Raw genomic sequence first — 18,146 nt, forward strand, 5'->3', positions numbered from 1 at the left:
CTGCTTTTTGTAAGAAAGTGCATCTGAAGTTACCAAGTGTTCTGGGCACTTCCTGTGGATAATTTTCAGAAGTATTATGCCAGCTGAACCGAACCCTTCAGCTGTTCTAAGACTCTCTGAACTCCTATATTCACTTGAATTATAAGTTGTGAAAATAATGATAAATGAACTGCAAGTTAAAATTTGTGGTTCTACACGTTTATAAGAAGATTTCATACTTTATTATCAAGCTATGGTAATACAATGTTTTGAAATTTGAAACAGTGTTAACACAGCGGCTTTTGTTATTTTAAAGTAACAGGATTTTTAAGGTCTCAATAGGGGATAAGAAAAGAGAAGCTTGTGTGTTTGAGAGCTCTTTTAGTGGTAAAACTGCATCTTCAGGCACCTGATTGTCATTCATAAATTTGTCCTTCAATTGCTATTCATTTAATTTGTGATATATGTATTCTTTTTGTGCACGCTTGCGTTTCGTGTCTTTCTGGATTCAAGTTGGAAGAAAATGCGTTTTATAAAATTTAATTAAAACTTGAGTTCATCTTCCCAAGCATAATGTGTATTGTAAAATATTAATATCTCAAGGGTTTTGGTGTGGTGGGGTTTTTTTTGTGTTTTGTTGTTTGGTTTTTTTTTAATAATAGGAGTTAATGTGTTTTGTAGGCATATTGCAGTATTCTCTACCTGAAGCCAACAATGCAGATCATTCTGCGAGGACAAAAAGTGAAAACACAGCTGGTTTCCAAAAGCCTTGCCTTCATTGAACGCGATATATATAGGCCAAAATTTTTGAATGTATCCTTTGCTAATATTTACATCATTGGATGCTGAATATATAGGATTTATGTAAGCTGTCAGCATGCTGCTGAATATGTTGCAGTTACACTGATGTGGGGTTTTTGATTTTTGTTTGTGAAGACACGCTAAAGGAATTATCTCAGTATAAAAAAATTACATGTTCCAGGACCCAGTTTAGAATGAATACTTGGTAACTATATTTTTGTGTTACATGAGATTAACCGGATTTTTCCTTAATATTTGATAAAAGGCTAAAACAGTAAGAATTACTTTTGGATTTAACTGCAGAAACAAAGATCACTATGGAATAATGATGTACCATAAAAACAGACTCATCAAAGCTTATGAAAGAGTTGGCTGTCAGTTAAAGGTAAGAAATTAAAGTTCAGAAATAACATCTTTGGAAATTGCACTCAAATGCTGATTTAGAAAAGAATATGGATGGGAACTAGGATATTCATGTATCCTTTATGAACCACTTTTTTTAGTTTGTGCAGCAGTTAAAAATTGTATTAAATTTATAGGCAGTTGTTTTAATGTTTGTTTTTGGAACTAGGTTTGATTCCCAAAGTATGAGCGTGAGTATATCTTTCAGGACAACACAGAGGTTGAACAGAGGATTTTTTTTATTTAGAGCGTTTGTGTTGAGAGCTTTTTGGAGTGGAGTCATAAGCCAGAAAATTGTCTTTACCTAGTATGCGTAGCTTATAATTACCTGTAACAAACCCTTGCAGTATTAGCATAAATATATCTTGCTTTTCCTGATAAATCTTTATTTCTTCCAGGCAAACAACATGGGTGTTGGTGTAGTTGGGATAATTGAATGCAACTTCCTAAAACCAACTCATAACAAACAAGACTTTGACTACACAAATGAATACAGGTAAATGTATGTTTTTATGTAGGCTTTCTGTTGAGTGTTGGTGAAATACTTGATGATGGAGATGACCTCTTTTCTAAATAGTAAGAATAAAAGATTATGTTCAATCATTAAATTAGAAGACTTCTGAACAGTAGGGGTGAGATATCATCTGCCTTCGTCATACTGTGCAGTCAATGAAGTCTAGAGTATCACACACACACATCATTTTAAAGAGAGTGCCCTGAAAGTGATTGTTTTCAGTTCTGCCCCTCACTGATTGTAAAATAAGCACAGAGTAACTCACTGAGATGTGGATAGTTGTATGGCACATGACTAAAATTTTGGTAAGTGAATACCACACTATTTCGCAACAATTTTTGTTTGGTATTTTTTTCAGTGGGAAAAGCTCCTCTGAATATTTTTGAGCCCTTCTTTTCAATCTCTTTCCTAAGAGTAGACTCGAATACCCTCAAATCTGCTACTTCCTGAAGTAGCCTAAACAGAACCAATTCTGTTCAGTGATTTTTACTCTTCAGCTCAATCTCTTCTAAAAGACTGCACTTTCTGAAGTTAACAACATGTTTTTTCAGACAGTTCTGCTACTAGAGGTGATAACACTTGATGTTTATAACAACTGACATCCTAAAGGAAGCAGTGATTTCAGACATTACTTTGCTTCAGTGTTTATTTCTAACTCGGGATTGCCACTTTTTCATGTATCTGCATCCATCCCATCAGTCATTGTCTAGTGTGATATTTTCTGTAGTTTAACTGTGAACCAGACTGGGAATCTAGCCTGAATTAAAATACTCACAGATGATGATTGTTTTTAAGATAGTTAAATTTCCTAGTTTGTTTACACTGCTCTGCTGTGAATCAGTTGTTGTGCTGGTGTTGTGGAAGGAGGAAAGGCTAGAAGGGATGAGTTACCTCTGAGCACTTTACAGGCTGAGGTGTAAAAACTGTCCAGGGAAGATTTCCTGAATAAAAACTTTGAGAATTGTTCTACTCTATATAACTTTCCTTTTTTGACAAAAAGGCTGCTTTGTGTTAAGGGATTTTTAGGAGCTCCCACCTCCTCCAGAAGTGCTGTTCCAGGACTCCCTCCTCCTCCTCCCCTTGCCCTGCCATTGGAGGCCAGGCTTGGGACCCAGGTTGGGGATCTGAGTTCTCTGCCCAGGCTGAGGGACATGACTGACGCTGTCCTGTTTGCAGGTTCAGCCAGTAACACAGTAGTTACGGTTTCTGGATCAGGAATAGTGTTGTCAGTAGGAGTAGAGAGATAAACTTGGCTTTGGTGAGACCACATCTCGAGTACTATGTCCAGTTTTGGGCCCCTCACTACAAGAGGGACATTGAGATGGTGGAGAGGGTACAGAGGTGGGCTACCAAGCTGGTAAAGGATTTGGAACATAGGTCCTGTGAGGAATGGCTGAGGGATCTGGGGCTGTTTAGCCTAGAGAAGAGGAGACTGAGGGGAGACCTTTTTGTTCTCTCCAACTACGTGAAAGGAGGGGCTTGGTCTGTTTTCCCCAGTGGCGAGTGATAGGACAAGGGGAAATGGCCTGAAGTTGCACCAGGGGAGATTCAGGTTGAATATTAGGAAGAATTTCTTTATTGAAAGGTTTATCAGGCATTGGAACAGCCTGACCAGGGAAGTGGTTGAGTCGCCATCCCTGGAGGTGTTAAAGAGATGGATAGATGTTGTTTTGAGGGCCAGGAAAGGTTGGACTCGATCTTGAAGGTCTCTTCCAACAGCAACCATTCTGTGATTCTATGGTAACAAAGCTGAGCACGTGTCCCAGAGACACACAGAGAACACTGACATGGCTGGTTACACAGACTGCCACAGACAAGGTGCACTTAAATATGGGACTCGCATAAAACACAAAGAGCCAAATCCCCTTCCTCTTCTTTGGCTGGTAGAGATAGAAGCTCATTGATGAAGGACCACACATGACACTCTGGGTTCACAAGCAGTTACACATTTGTGGATCCTCTGAGCACCAGCATAGTCCCTCTCTCCTGCTGGTACCACTGCCTGGATCCCAGGCTCTCTAACCTGCTTCACAGGTTACGTCACACATCAATATGGAGCATCTGTGGTATGAGTAAGTCCACCTGGGTATACCAGCGCAAACCCGTGCCTGCCTGATACCCCTGCCCGGACCTGGGACCTCCTGCTCAATGCTGAGTCAGTTTGTAGTTTGCTAGCAAATACATGTGCACGTGTCATGCACACTAAGACTGAGGAAGATGCAGATGCTTGACCTCTGCCAGCAGCTGGCATGAGGCATGTGGGCTGTCATCCACAATCCTACTCTAGCTGCAAGTGCTGAGCCCCTTGCTCTTGCTGGTCATAGAATCGTAGAATGGTTTGGGTTGGAAGGAACCTTAAAGTTCATCTAGTTCCAACCCCTGGCTGTGGGCAGGGACATCTTCCACTAGACCAGGTTGCTCAAAGCCCCGTGTTCTATCACTACACTGTCTCATAAAGAGTCCCTCCCCAGCTTTTCTGTAGGCTCCCTTAAGGTACTGGAAGGTTACCATAAGGTCTCCCTGGAGCCTTCTCTTCAGACTGAAGAGCCCCACCTGTCTCAGTGTGGCCTCAGAGGGAAGGGGCTCCAGACCTCTGGTCATCTTAATGGCCCTCCTCTGGACTCACTCCAACAGAACTGTGTCCAACTTATGTTGGTGGCCCCCAGAGTTCCCAGAAGCTGGTTTTTGGCAACACAGACTGTTCGTGCTTGGTGGGCAGCAGCTGAGAACACTCACTTGCTCCAGTAGCTGACGCCACACAGCTGGTCTGACTCCAGCAGCTGGCACCAAATCCACATACGCAGCTTTCAGCATTAGCTGGTCCTTAGTCCTTGCTATACACATACACAAGGGATAGAGCATGAGATTATGTAAAGGAAATATTAAATAAAAAAATACAATGAAATAGGGTAGACTGCAGTGATCAGGCAGACAACTGTACTGACCAAACCTGTTTCACGTGCAACCAGCTCCTTTTATACCCTTTTTTATCTACTCCTCTCTTTGTTCCTCACTCCTTCCCCTTCCCATGTGTATCCAGACATCCTGGACCCTGGGGTTTGCATCAATTGCAAAATCCCAGGTTGCCTGCAGTTAATTGATAGCCCATCTGTAATTGTGACTGACCAGGGTTGTTTCTGGTTATTGTCTTTGTTAATGCTAACTGGTCAGGTTTTATGACTGTGTGTGTTTGTCTCCTTCCATTTCCTTATCCTCCCAGCTGACAAAAATAAACATTCCCATGCTCCAGGTATCCTTACCAGTTGGTGTGACTGAGTGAGTTTGTTCTTATCGCTACCTCAGTCAGGTTTGTTTCTGCATGTTCTTATTTATAGCTCCTTTGATCCTAGGTCCTTTCCTTTTACGTGCCCTAACATTTGCTTTCAACATGGTCGTAGAAATTTAGAGTATTGACTGGGAAACATAAGTGGAGTAAACTTTGTCAGGAGAATTCATTACCTTTTTCAAGCAGCATATTTTACCCTTCAGCCATTTGTGGTTCAGCTTCCATGGGTAACCTAAACTGTCCATGCCTTTCCTGAATTGCTGGTTTATATGCAACTCTGAATAGAGATAACCCAGAAACCATACCAGAGTTCTGTTAATTCATCAAGGGGCTATAGCAAGGTAAATCTGGTTATTCCTCCTGTGAAACAGCAGTCCTCCTGGAGGAGGAGCAGCAAGCTTGAGAGCTGCTGTGCTTCCATCTGCCTGTATATTTAAACAGTACCCACAGTTCGTGCTGCTCTTTGTAGTGATATTGCCAGCTTATAAACAGTTCCTGTATTTCTACAACCGTTGTGCTAGTAGAGCTGTTGATGACAACACAAGATAGAACGGATCAGAGCATTAGTCAGACTGGAAAATAGCTCTTGTGTTGGTTCAGGGAACATCTGTGTTGGGGAAAAAAACCAAAACTATTACCTGCGTGGTGGCATTAATGGCTCCCTTGGCAGAGGGGGAGGAATTAGGGTGCCATAGGATAATCATTTGTGTTGACCAAGGTTTGCATGATGTTTCCCCAGGCTTGGCACAGCAAGCATTGAATGCCTTTTACTTGTTTCTTTTTAAAAACACTTGTAATGTGGGCATAGAGATACTGCACCTTTGGAAAGATCTTTTCCAAAAGCTTTTCTGCAAAGAATGCTGTAAGTTTTCAAATGGTGACTTTCTATATCTAAACAGCAACATAAAGCTGATGTTGACATTTCACGACCAGTGTAAGCTGACTGGCCCTTCTTCCTTCTTCTGAAGAGGAAGGTGATCCCAGCTGTGCGTTGCTGCTCATTTCTGTCCTTGTGGCACTCCCTTGCTTTTTGCACACAACTTCATGACTTGCGTTCAAAGATGATCTGGATCGAAACTGTTTAGGTCAGACTAGTTCACTGCACAAATGTTTGTGTTGGTTCAAGGGACTGGGATGGTATAAGTGTGGGAATAAGCCAGGCAGAAAGGGACTGACTTTCAGGCTCTGGTTACTGAGCCAAGTTTACTCTGACGTAACTTCGCTGTGCTGACAAGAAGCAGCCTAACCTCTCTCTCACCAGTGGGGCTTTCTGCTTTTTTGCACCACTCTCTCCAATGCGTGCCAGCTCTAGTAGTTACTGAGCTGCATAATAAGCCCCGACCAGGAAATTAATCCAGCTAAAAATTAACCTAGGCTGAAACTGGGCTGATCCTTTTAGCAGCAGGCAGACTTTATACTACATTGAAGTGATCATATGCTTGCAGTTTCTATGTAGTCTTGTTGTATGTTGACTTAAAAAGTAGTTATGGAGTTGCAGTTAAAGGATGTGAAGAAATATCAGCTAAATGCACAACTAGGTATTGGATTTACAGAGATGGTTTCAGACTTGCTTCTTCTATGACTGAGGCTGAACTGGTGAGGTAGTTTCAGGGTTTGCACTGTACATGCACAGCACTTCTGGATTGAGCATTCTTGATTTTAGTCTTTGACCAAGCTCCAGCTCATATTTCCAGTAATTTCTTTGCTGACTAACAGGACTGATTTCTAGGGTTTTCTAAAAGCAAAAATCTTACTGTTATGCAAAAGTTTTAGTTGTTCATATATTTATTCTTTTGCTGCAGTTTATAAGAGTTCTTTCTGTGCTAAGATTTGATTATTTAAGGTGTTTTATTAATAAAACTTTACTTTTTTAGACTTACAATAGCAGCATTGGGAGAAAAGCTTAATGATTACTGGAATGAGATGAAAACTAAGAAAACCAAAGAATATCCATTAGCTTTGCCAGTTGAGGAGATACAGTGAGTATCACTTGCAAATAGAAGAATTGTACATACTGTTAATACTGTTTTACACTCAGTCATGATGAAAATGAACTTTTCATGTGAAAGTTCTGGTATTTTTTTCTTTACAGAAAACAACCTGATCAGACATGGGTGCAGTGTGACTCATGTCTGAAATGGCGGAAACTGCCAGATGGAATAGAGCACCTGCCAGAAAAGTGGTACTGCTCCCTGAACCCTGATCCGCAATTCCGGTAAAATTAGATTTCAGTTAATTTCTAGATACTGCTTTCAGTTCTGATTTTATGACTTGCTATTAGCATGGATGTTAAGATTTTTCTGTCTTTCCCACCCCCCCCCCCCCCCCACTTCTTAACTCAGGAATTGTAATGTGCCAGAGGAACCAGAAGATGATGACTTAATACATCCTACGTATGAGAAAACTTACAAGAAAAAGTGAGTACTAGAAACTTTCTTACAAGTGTTTCAACAGTAGAAAAGGAACGTGAAAATGAAATGCCCTCTCCTCTCACCCGTGATATAATTGCAACTGTTCTGGGAATATATCCAGCCAGAAAATAGCACCCTGAAATCAAGACTTGATCATAGCAGTGAAGAGATGAATAGCACTGTTCTTTTCTCTGTTATTAGCATGTTGGCACTACATTCAAATTTATTTTTGACTTAGTACCTGTTTGCCATCCTAAATTGAAATCAAGATAGTCATAATGAAAGGGGCCTCTCATTTAATAACTACTAAGGAGAGTCTGTTTGAAGTTAAGCTAACTTTAAGCTATGCTAGCTTCTAAGTTCAGCAGAAAACTTCCATTCAGTAAACCAGATGTTCATTACAACTTTATTGTATCTAGCAGAGATAAGGAATATTGTGTTTGCTTTTAGATTTTGAGGTGGGTTTGGTTTTATAATGAATTAACATTTTGAATCTAAGCTCATAATTTTTTTTTCATTGCTGCTGCTGCACAGAGACAGGGAAAAACTGAAGAAGCGACTAGAGTACAGCCACCAGGTAACTCCAGAATTTTATAGAAAGCTGCCTTTGCTATCAGAAGTGTTCTTGCTGGCAACCTCGCTGTGCAGTTTGTTCAAATAGGTCAAGCTTTGACTTAGAGCTTGCTTTAGCTAGTGGCCAACCGAGTGATTCAACACCCTGCTTCATTTTGTTCTGATGGCTGTACAGGTTATGTGCACTATTGGTAAACCAAAAATCCCCCATCATTGCTGTCCAGTGGTGGAAAATACATCGTTGTTTTCTATGTAGCACTTAAAGAGTTTGAGAGAGACAAAGCCCTCTCACAAAATAATAGTAGGAAAGATGTCACTGGCTCATAAAAACCAGAGTTGTCGTAGCTGTAATTTTGTGAGGAGGCACTCAAATTCAAATTAAATGCAGATGCAAATCAACATGGTTAAGTTATGAGAATGTGTAGTTTGTAACTAAGAATCAAATTTCCTAACTGTGATTTAGCTTAAGTTGTTTTCAGAGTAGAATGCTAACCTAAGGTCAGGAGAAGAGATTTTTGCATCTGCGGTTTTAACCTATATACTTCATTGTATTATTTTCTGCCACTACTTTTACCCAAGTACAAAAGTAATTTCTAGAAGGGAAGTATTGTTTATTTTGAATTAATTATGAGCAGCTTCAACAGAGATGATTGTCCCATACTTCATGTATGATGGTCAGACTGTAGACAGAGATACAGCTTGGGAAGACATCTTGCCTGAGATTCTACATGGCACTTTAAAATAGCTATAGCTAGAGAAAGACTTGTAAGATCAGAAAGCTTCTTTCTGACAGCAATAAATCTGTGCACGAGGAGGAGTGTGCAGCTGATGTACAGCATTCCAAGTCCTCTGAGAAATCTGCCAGAAGTCTGTAATTATACAGATCTTGCTGCTTTCTAATATATTTTACGTCTTAGACCAACATGAAGGAAATACCTCACATGCATTGGTAGGGTTTGGGGGGAGGGGTTCTGCAGTCATTAAGTTAAGAGAATTGGGGTTTGCAGTGTGGAGCCTAGTTAGGCTTTCCTATTGCAAAATACTGAGCCTGGGTTCAAGGAGATCCTCACAGCATACGTAAGAAGTGTCAGTCAGAATTTTAGGTGTTGGCAGATAGTTAGAACTGCTTAAACCTATTCTGAAAAATCTACTAATGTCTGTTTCTTTTCATTCTTGACTAATACTGTCTTATAGATGAGTAATGAAATGTTTCTAAAAACACCTGTTTCTTCAAGTAAAGACTTCAAAACATTCTCAACTGTGACTGGAAAGGAAGCTGTTCCAAGATCACTTTTATCAGAAACTTCAAATGCTTCTGTCAAAAGACCTCTCCTTATTTTAAATAGATCAGTATCTTCACCTCATTCTGATTCTGATAACAGGTTAGTAAACCTGTACAAAGTTGATTCCTATTTATTTTTTAAATTTATAACTTAATGAAAGTAATGGTGATGTGTGTAGTCTTGTCTTCAGGCAATACGTGCCAAAATTCATGTCACTCCTGGGAGTATAGGAAGCAGTAGGTTGACTAAAGGTACCTAGAAAGCCTCTGAAGTACAGAAGTGTGAATACAGCAAAAAATCCTGTGAACTGGGAATAAAAATTGCTTCGTGGTTTGTCTGTTTAGGAGAAGACTGTATTGTGTTAACACTCAGCAGTATGTTTTCCTTCACCTCTGTTGGTTAACGAATGGGTGTAGCAGGGGTGTTCCCACAAGTACTGAGTCTGTTCGGAAATAGTCTATGATGGCAGTAATTCAGCGTGTGGATGTGAGCCACTTGTTTTTACAGGATCTGGCTACACATCTTAAAATACTATGCAGGGAGACATCCATTTCTAGTTATTGAGTGGTAATTTTAATACAAAAACACTAAACATAGTTTGAAATAAATGACTTGGAACTCTTTGAGCAATACAGTAATCAACTTAATATTTTGCTTCGCAGTCTTAAGCGGAGGACACCTAGTTGCGTGACACCCGTGTCTTTAAAGACACCTCGATTAAATGACAAAACATTCAACAACCGTGATGATGACGATGAAGATGTCATTATTGTAGAGGAGAGCAGTACTCCAAAGCCTTCAGCAGATTCTGACATTCCAATAGTAAAAACTGAATGTATTAATTTGGATCAAGAGGAGAAGCAGAAGGAAAACTGTGATGTCAGAGAACCTTGCAGTGCAGTTACTTCAGAATCAAAAAGTGAACAGCTGACCTCAGCGACACAGACAGAGATCCCAAACATGGTTGTTAAAAAGGAAGAGGTGGAGGATGACACAAATATTCAAGTTCCCAGGGCAGAGATGGAAACTGAACAGCACAGTGTTAATGGCATTTCTGAGACATCTGCAGATTTTGGAAATGAACTGAGAAATCAGCTGCAATTATTAAGCAGAGAAAAAGAAATGTACCAAAACAAATGTGAAGCATTAACCAAACAAGTAGAAACACTGGAACAGAGGATTTTGGAAATGAATAATAAGTATGTCAAAAAAGAAATGTGCCATCAGTCAACTGAGACAATTTCTTCATTTCAAGAAGACAACGTTCATGAAAGAAGTTTGGCGGAAGTGACGACTCTCTATAATCAGGCCTTAGAAGAAATAGCAAAGCTAAAGGAACAATGCAGTACCCTAGAGAACTTAAAAACTGAATGCAGCAAGTGTGCTGATGGTGAAAGTAAGAGTGAGGTAGATGAAATTGCTGTGCAACTGGATGATGTTTTCAGGCAACTGGACAAGTGTAGCATTGAGAGAGACCGATACAAAAGTGAGGTATGTTTGTTTAAAATAGTAATATCCCTCAAACTGACAAATAAATTATTTTCTTTTTCAGTGGGTGTTTCATAGCAGTTCTCATACACAATGTGTTGTGTAGTTCAGTCCATTAACTAGGTGGCTTGATAGCCATCTAAAAAGCGGGGAGAAGTACTAAATCAGCCTAGGTGGTTTTGGTTTTTCACTTGCACAGATAGAAATAAGCAAACCTGAGGGAGACTGCAAGCCTCTGACTGCCTCTGCCTGCAAGACCAAGCAGGCTTGGAGGGAGCGCATGTACGGTGGTTCAGCTGACAGCTGGCTATTCTAAAGCAGTTTGTCTAGCCTGTTGTAGCTTCAGATCTCACTGAAAAGTTAATTAAAAGCAGTCAACAAAATTATTTAAATTTGTGTAAGTTGTCTTTATTTTAATCCATCACAGTTTTGATACATAAAATTATTTTTATTTACTTGCCAGATTGAACTACTAGAAGTGGAAAAAAATCAAATTGCCTGTCAGTGTGAAGAACTCAAAGCAGAAATCACACAGTTAAAAGCTTCAATTCCAGAAGCAGTAGCACGTGCAAATGATTCTACCACCAGTAATGTAGAAGACTCTGTAAATTTTTCTGATGGAGAAAGGTATCAATTTTGTTCTTCCTAGACTATTTTTTTGGCTGGCTGATTGTATATTAAACATTTTGATGAAGGTCATGTCTGATAATCATATGTAATAAAATGTGATGTTTGGAATTCTTTTTTTTTTATCAAGTGGCTTATTTTTTTGGTTTGGTTATTTCTGTGAGCAGGGTTGGACATTGCGCTATAGAATGCCATACCAACACTTCTTAAAATATCAAAAATGTTACATAATTCCTAGACATGATTTGCAGAACAAGGAGAGAGAATGGAGGCAAGAAAGAGGGTGATCATTAGCTTATGTAGATGAATTTCACATTTATATTCTCTTTTTCTTTTTTTGGGGGGGAGGAGGATCAGTAGTACTCTACTGAAAAGAGTTTGGGTTTCAAACTTACCTTTCCTGTAAGAACTTATTGCCGCATACCAATCCTATGGAACTAGGTTGTATCCAGAGCATATCTTTGAACTAAACGAGGTTTTACAAGTAGAGAGCTTGGAGCTATTTGTTAGTAGAAATAGCAAACACACATAACAAGTACACACACCAGATGGAAGCAGAGATGAGCAAATAGTCGCACTGTCTGGGTGTATCCGATGGAATTGAAAGCCAGAGCTCAGCTGCAGGTAAAACTGGTGAGGCCTGTGAAGCACAACCAGAAGGACTTCTGTAAGCACGGTAGCAGTAACAGGAGAACTAAAAAAAAAATAAAAATAAAAAAAAATTGGGCCTGCTGCTCAGTGGGGCAGGTGCTCAGTAGCGACGAACAAGAGGTGCGGGGCACAAATTATTTAGTTACCCTCTATCTTTACCTTGTTTTTTTTACCCAAACCAAGTGGTAATCCTAGGGAGTGAAGCATCACCTGTAATAAAAGATGACTGAGTTAAGGGACGACTTAAGGAAATTCAACACACACAAGTCCATGGGACCAGATGAGATGTGTCAGAGGGCGGTGGCCAGTTGATGGAGAGTTGGCCTCGTGATGATATCTCCAGAAGGTTATGGCAGTTGAGGTTCCCAATGCCTGGAAAAAGGCAGTTGTCCTGTCCATATTTAGGATGGGCAGAAAGGAAGATCTCAACTCCAGGCTGGTCAGTGTAGCCTCAGTCCTAGGGAAAACCATGGAGCAAATTTACCTGGAAGCCACCTGCAGCCCTGTGATTGGTGATTAGGAACAGAATAACCAACATGGATTTACTGAGGGCAGATTGTGCCTTTGGAGCCTCATTGTCCTTCACAATGAGATGACAAGTTCTGTGAACCTTTGTTTTAGTAAAGCTTTCAATGTGGGCTGCCATGATGTCATGATAACAAAGTTTGTGAGGTACAATTTGGATAGACTAGGAGTTGGCTCTTAAAACTGGTCAGATTGTTGAGCTCAGGGATCAACACTGCAGCCAGTAGTTATTAATGCCTTCATTAATGGCCTAAGTGACGAAGCAAAATGAACTCAGTAGATTCACGATGACATCAAATTGGTGGGAACCACTGGTGTTCTTAGGGGGTAGGGCTGCTTTGAGGGACATTCACGTGTTGGAGCAATGGGCTAAACAAAACCTCACGGAAATTCAACAAAAGCAACCACAAAGTTCTGCACCTGTGCTGGAAATACCCCACACGGTTGAACAAGTTTGAGACTGCTCATAGGAAGGCAGCTTGGAAGAAGATGGCCTGTGATGGTGGTGGCCTCCAAGTTGAATGTGAGGCAGCAATGCACTCTTGTGGTGGGAAATCCCAGCATGCCTACTGGGCTACGTTGGCAAGAGCAGTTGGCCATGTGAGACCAAACATGGAGTATTTTGCCCAGTTTTAGCCTCCCTGAAATGTGAATGACACTGGCATATTGGAGCAGGTTTACTGAAGGGCCGCCAAGATAGGTAGGGGCCTAGAGCATCTGCTATAGAAGGGGAAGCTAGGGCCAGTAACCTTACAAAGAGCAGGTTACCTTGAAATCCTCTTGCTGTCTTCTGCTGCCAGATGAGAGAGTACAGAAAAGATGAAACCAGCCTCTTCTCACAAGCATCACAACAGGATGAGAGGAGAGAGACACAAGCTACAACAAGGGAAATTCTGTTTGAATATTAAGGCAAAAAAAGGGTTCAGAGTGAGGGTGGTCAAACCTTGTAAAAGGGACTCAGGGAGGTTGTGGAATCTCCATCTTAGGAGATTTTTGAAACCTGGGAAGGTCCTAAGCAACCTGATCTAAGTTAGTTGCGCTCTTGAATGTGTGTTGGAGGAGGGTAAGAGAACAGACTGGATGATTCTCTGAGACTCCTTTCAATCTATCTTTCTTGTGTTGTTCAATCTCCTCTTTATCTGCCAGCATTTCATTTTCTTATAGCGTTTGACTTGTGGTCCCTAAAAGAATTAGCAGAAGTTTGCGGAACTTGAAAGTGACTTGATGATGGCTCTGTGAAGTCTGGCTACTGGAAATGATAAAGGAACTGATGGTAGAAGAGAGGGGATGGGAGATTTGGAATCAGTTTGGTCAGGAATAGAACAAAGCAAATCCAGGAAAGAAAGCAAAAAGATACTTTTCCTGTACTATAACGTTTTCCTTATTTCCTCTTTGTATTTTAAAGCTTTTGAACAAACTACTCTTTCCTGCCTCCGTCTCTTTTCTTTTTCTTTTCTTTTTTTCCCATAGATAGTAACAGTTTGCGTTTCTAAATTTATTAAAAAAATGAGGTTTAATATTGTTTTGAGAAATAAAAAGGTGTTATGGAATAAAGGATTGCACCAGTGCTTATTTACTAACTTGAATAAAAGCGTTCAGAAATATTTCTGATCTGATGTTGGAGATCTACTTGGGAATATGCACCTTCAAAATTAAAATTAAAGAGGCTTTGCTTGGAAAAATTTTGGAATTATCTTGATATAGCTTTAACTGCATCATTTTTTTTTGTTGATTTATGGAAGTCGTGTACAGAGATTTTCAAGTACAGAGTATTAGTCCAGCTTTGATAAATAAAGTACAGTGTGTTTGAACATAAAACTTCCTCTACACCTAACTGTATCTAATTATTTCTTCACAGCCTGAAACTACGCTCCCTCCGAGTGAATGTTGGACAACTTCTGGCTACAATCATGCCTGATTTAGACTTGCAGCAAGTAAATTATGATATCGATGTAGTAGATGAAATTTTAGGGCAAGTTGTAGAACAAATGCATGAAATCAGCAGTACTTAATACCTTAAGATTTTAGCAGACTCTTACTTGATCTTCCATTATAACCTTTGTGTAGGTTCAAAATTGTATATACTGCTTCACTTTATATATTTGACATAGTTTGATCAATAAGTGTATATACTCTACGCGTTTGTATGTTCCCACAATGCAGTGGGTGTTATCTTCACTTCCTCGTAAAGGAATACTGTCAATATTGACCAACCCTGTTGTACTGAATTAAGAATTTTGCTTTTAAAATGTATTTGTAATTAAATTTGCAAATATTTTTATTATTAGGAACCTTAATACTTTTCTACAAAAGCCTTTTCGTTGACTTCCAATCTTATATAAGCATTAATACTTGGAATTACTTCCTCTTCTAAAATCTAAGTAGTGAAATATATTAAAAATTTTAAAAAAGGACCTTCCTTGATTTCCTTCTCAACAAACCTTAGCAGTGGTGTTGTCTACTCCAGTATTGTTTCATTGCTATTGGCAATGTTGTATGTTGCATTAATGGGATAGAAATGTAACTAGTAGATGAAAATTCTGGCCATATGGGCAATATTTGTGTTTTGCTCCCAAAAGAAGTAAAATTCTTTACGGGTTTTATCCTGAAAACTGATGATCTTTGCCTCCCTTTTGGATTTTTTTGGAAGCCACTGTGCATAGTTTTGCAGCATAAACAACTCAATGGGATATGACTAGGATATTTTAGCCTTTTCAGTGGTGGAAACTATATACTGTGCTATGTGATTGTTGTTTCCTACATCCAAGAACCTGTCAGTATTTGAGTGCAATCAAAGGGATCTTCAGTTCTTCCCTGTAGTTCCTGCTGGAACATGGCAGTGCTGGTTTGTAAGTCCAGGTATGTACTCCTACAGGGCTGCAGTGCTCAGATCTCACACATGGCTCTTGCCTACTTTTTTCCAAGTCAAAGGTAGCCAGTGGAATGGGAAACATCCTGGTGGACCACTGGAGAGGACAGGCTGGAGTGGCATATCCAAAGTTAGGTAGGATTCGTGGGCAACCTCCGCTCTGCATCAACTACCACCTCTTTAGACCTCAAGGCCTTTTTTTCAGGGAAAGCCCAGTGCTAAATGGGATGGATGCAGAGGTTTTCTGATGTATACAAACGCTTACGTACACTATCTCAAAGACCAGATTACTGCAGTGTTAAACATACAGTCTGCCTTGGAGCCTTGCAGGCTGAGATGCGAGGGTGCTGAGATTCATCTCCGAAACTTAACTTCCTATCAGAACATACCATGCTGAGTACGAATGAGTCAAACCACTAAATCCTTGACTAACTGGCTGAATGCAAGTGCTTTGCAAAGGAGGCATGTTTCCTTAGCTGTGGTGTTAACTACTACAGAGTGAGCTAATGCTGAAAATGCTCAAATATAACTTGTTTATGCCATCTTAAAATTTAGGCATCTTATAGGCAAGTTTGAGGAGTCTCTATTTTTCCTCTCTTTTTTTTTTTCTTAACTGTTTTATAGTCACTCTTTAGCCACTACTTTGATGCTTTAATACTCATGCAAAAACTTTCTGGAAGAAATGGTACCAAGACAAAGCTTTTACAGTTGCATGTTTTTCTTTAGAAGTCATCAAGAATGAGAAGAGAGGTGGCAAAGGCAGCAAATCCACCTTTTCCTCTATGGTGGTTTATGTCATCTGAACAGTGATCAAGAAAAATGGTTCTTGCTTTTTAAAAATTCTTTTAAAAAGTGTTACAAAACCATGAAATAGCGTTCAGTATGTTCATTCATAGGAAATATCTTTTTTTTAATAAAGCCAACATTTTTGGCTTTTGCACTGCTGCTGTCCTGATTTCACTAGATTATGTTCCTTTTAGTTGTAGTTCGGTCAGTTTATTTTGATGGACAGTATTTCAATATTAAGATGCTATCTATTCTGATACGCCAATAAGGGTAATGCAATACTGTTGTACTTTATAATGGGTAAATTGAGTGTTTGATTTTTTTTTTAAGAGGTGGCTGTAATATACCTGTATGACTTTTAAAAAGTTTATATTTTCCATTTATTGGTGTGTAGTTTTCCATTTCTTAATCATTATTTATTATGTTTCATCAGACTCTGTAGTTGAATTTCTTGTAGACAGCAGGCAAAATACAGCATATGTCTATATTAAAAATGGCAAATTTACCCTGTACATTTACATTTTGGAGAGCAGTGGACTAATGGAAATGGTTTTTATTTACTTGTTAAAATGTATTTTTTTGTAAAAAAAAAAAATTATATAAATCTGAGTTTGCTGGATCAAAACTTGTATGTGATCAAATGCAATGTTTTTGTTTATAAATAAATACTATGCAGAATGTCTAATGTTTCTAGCTTGTTTTAAGTATTCAGTCTTACAAGAAAGCTAGCTCACTGGTTTTGAGCAGAAGACTTGGGCACATCATGCATGTCCTCAGACCAGGTAGGCATCCGAACCGAGCCCTTAAAGCACCTGACTTGTCTGTTGTTGTTCAAATGGTCAGCTATGCATGGAGAATTCTGTCACCCAGTTACAGGACTGTGACTGTAATAGGATTTGGGACAAAGCTCCTTTTCAAGGCCTCATTAGAGAGCTCTTGTTATCTTCGTGGTACCAAGGCAGAAGTTGCAGTAATGCACAGGCGAGAGCTGGGGAGGTGGGGGGCCACCTGCCTCTTCGGTAAGCTCTTGGATCAGATGAGCTCAGCCCTCCTTGTCAAATTTTACCCTTCAGCTGGTTGATCGGTTCCCCAGCATGAAAGGCTCAAGTGTTTTTCAGGAATTTCGGTGGCAGAGGCAGACCCTTCTTCCCTGACTCCTACTTGATCGTTTTAATACAGGCAACTAACAGAGAGGTCAGCATGCAAGGTGGCGGTGCGGAATGGGCAGCCCCTGGCACGGAACTGTTGTGGATGTGCTGTTCTGCTCTGCGGTATCTGTTAACTGGATTTCAAGCCAGTTCCTAGTTTTGATATACGGGCGTGCATCCGTGCTTCCTGTTGTGCCAAATCAAGCACAAGGACTTGCAGTGTCCTGGCTGCCTGAGCCTCATGATGCTTGTGTGGAAATCATCGTTGCCTTCTAGTTAGAAGCCCTCTTTCCGTTTTAAAAAATAAAATTAAAAAATCCAACCTGTGTACAATAAATTTTCGTTTGTTCTTCTCTGAGTTCTTGGCAGTGGCGTTAGGCAGCGCAGTAACTGGTGAGGTCTTCAGAGTACAGACGTTGGCTTTAACCACATGGCCAGAGGTTCTTTTATTTCTGTGTTGGGGAGGGAGTGAGAAGCAGCAGCGTTGCTATAGGTGGTGTGGGAGGAAGGAAAAGTAGATGACGGTTTCTAAGGATGTAGGTTTTAAATGACTATTTCAAATGGAGACGTTTGCAGTTGAAAGTTGAGTGTGAGTATTGGTCGCCCTTTGACCAGTATAAATGTAAAACCATCTCAAATACAGCGGGTATTTTTCGTTTAGGGAGTGGGAAAGCAGTGGGCTTTTTTAGATTCTGTTTTATTTTGTTGGTTTTGTCTTTTTTTCTTTTAGTGGAAGCAATCTTAGGGGCAGGGCAAAGAAAACGAAAGCAAAAATCCTACCCGAAACTCCCGAGGCCGCGAAT

The 18,146-nt window shown here is 39.9% G+C and overlaps 1 protein-coding gene across 1 annotated transcript; it reads left to right on the forward strand.

Moving 5' to 3' along the window:
* Positions 1–660: 660 nt before the first annotated feature.
* Positions 661–14,942, forward strand: MORC3 (MORC family CW-type zinc finger 3; the record flags this gene model as incomplete). Its single annotated transcript, XM_009874634.1, has 11 exons — positions 661–792; positions 1,046–1,165; positions 1,581–1,678; positions 6,857–6,961; positions 7,075–7,197; positions 7,325–7,399; positions 7,928–7,970; positions 9,161–9,348; positions 9,912–10,740; positions 11,201–11,364; positions 14,399–14,942. Coding segments are annotated over 11 exons (2,031 nt in total), but the record flags the coding sequence as incomplete, so codon positions are not given.
* Between the last annotated feature and the right edge of the window lie 3,204 nt (positions 14,943–18,146).

Source organism: Apaloderma vittatum, unplaced genomic scaffold (assembly GCF_000703405.1).
Source record: "Apaloderma vittatum isolate BGI_N311 unplaced genomic scaffold, ASM70340v1 scaffold16420, whole genome shotgun sequence".
NCBI lineage: Eukaryota > Metazoa > Chordata > Aves > Trogoniformes > Trogonidae > Apaloderma > Apaloderma vittatum.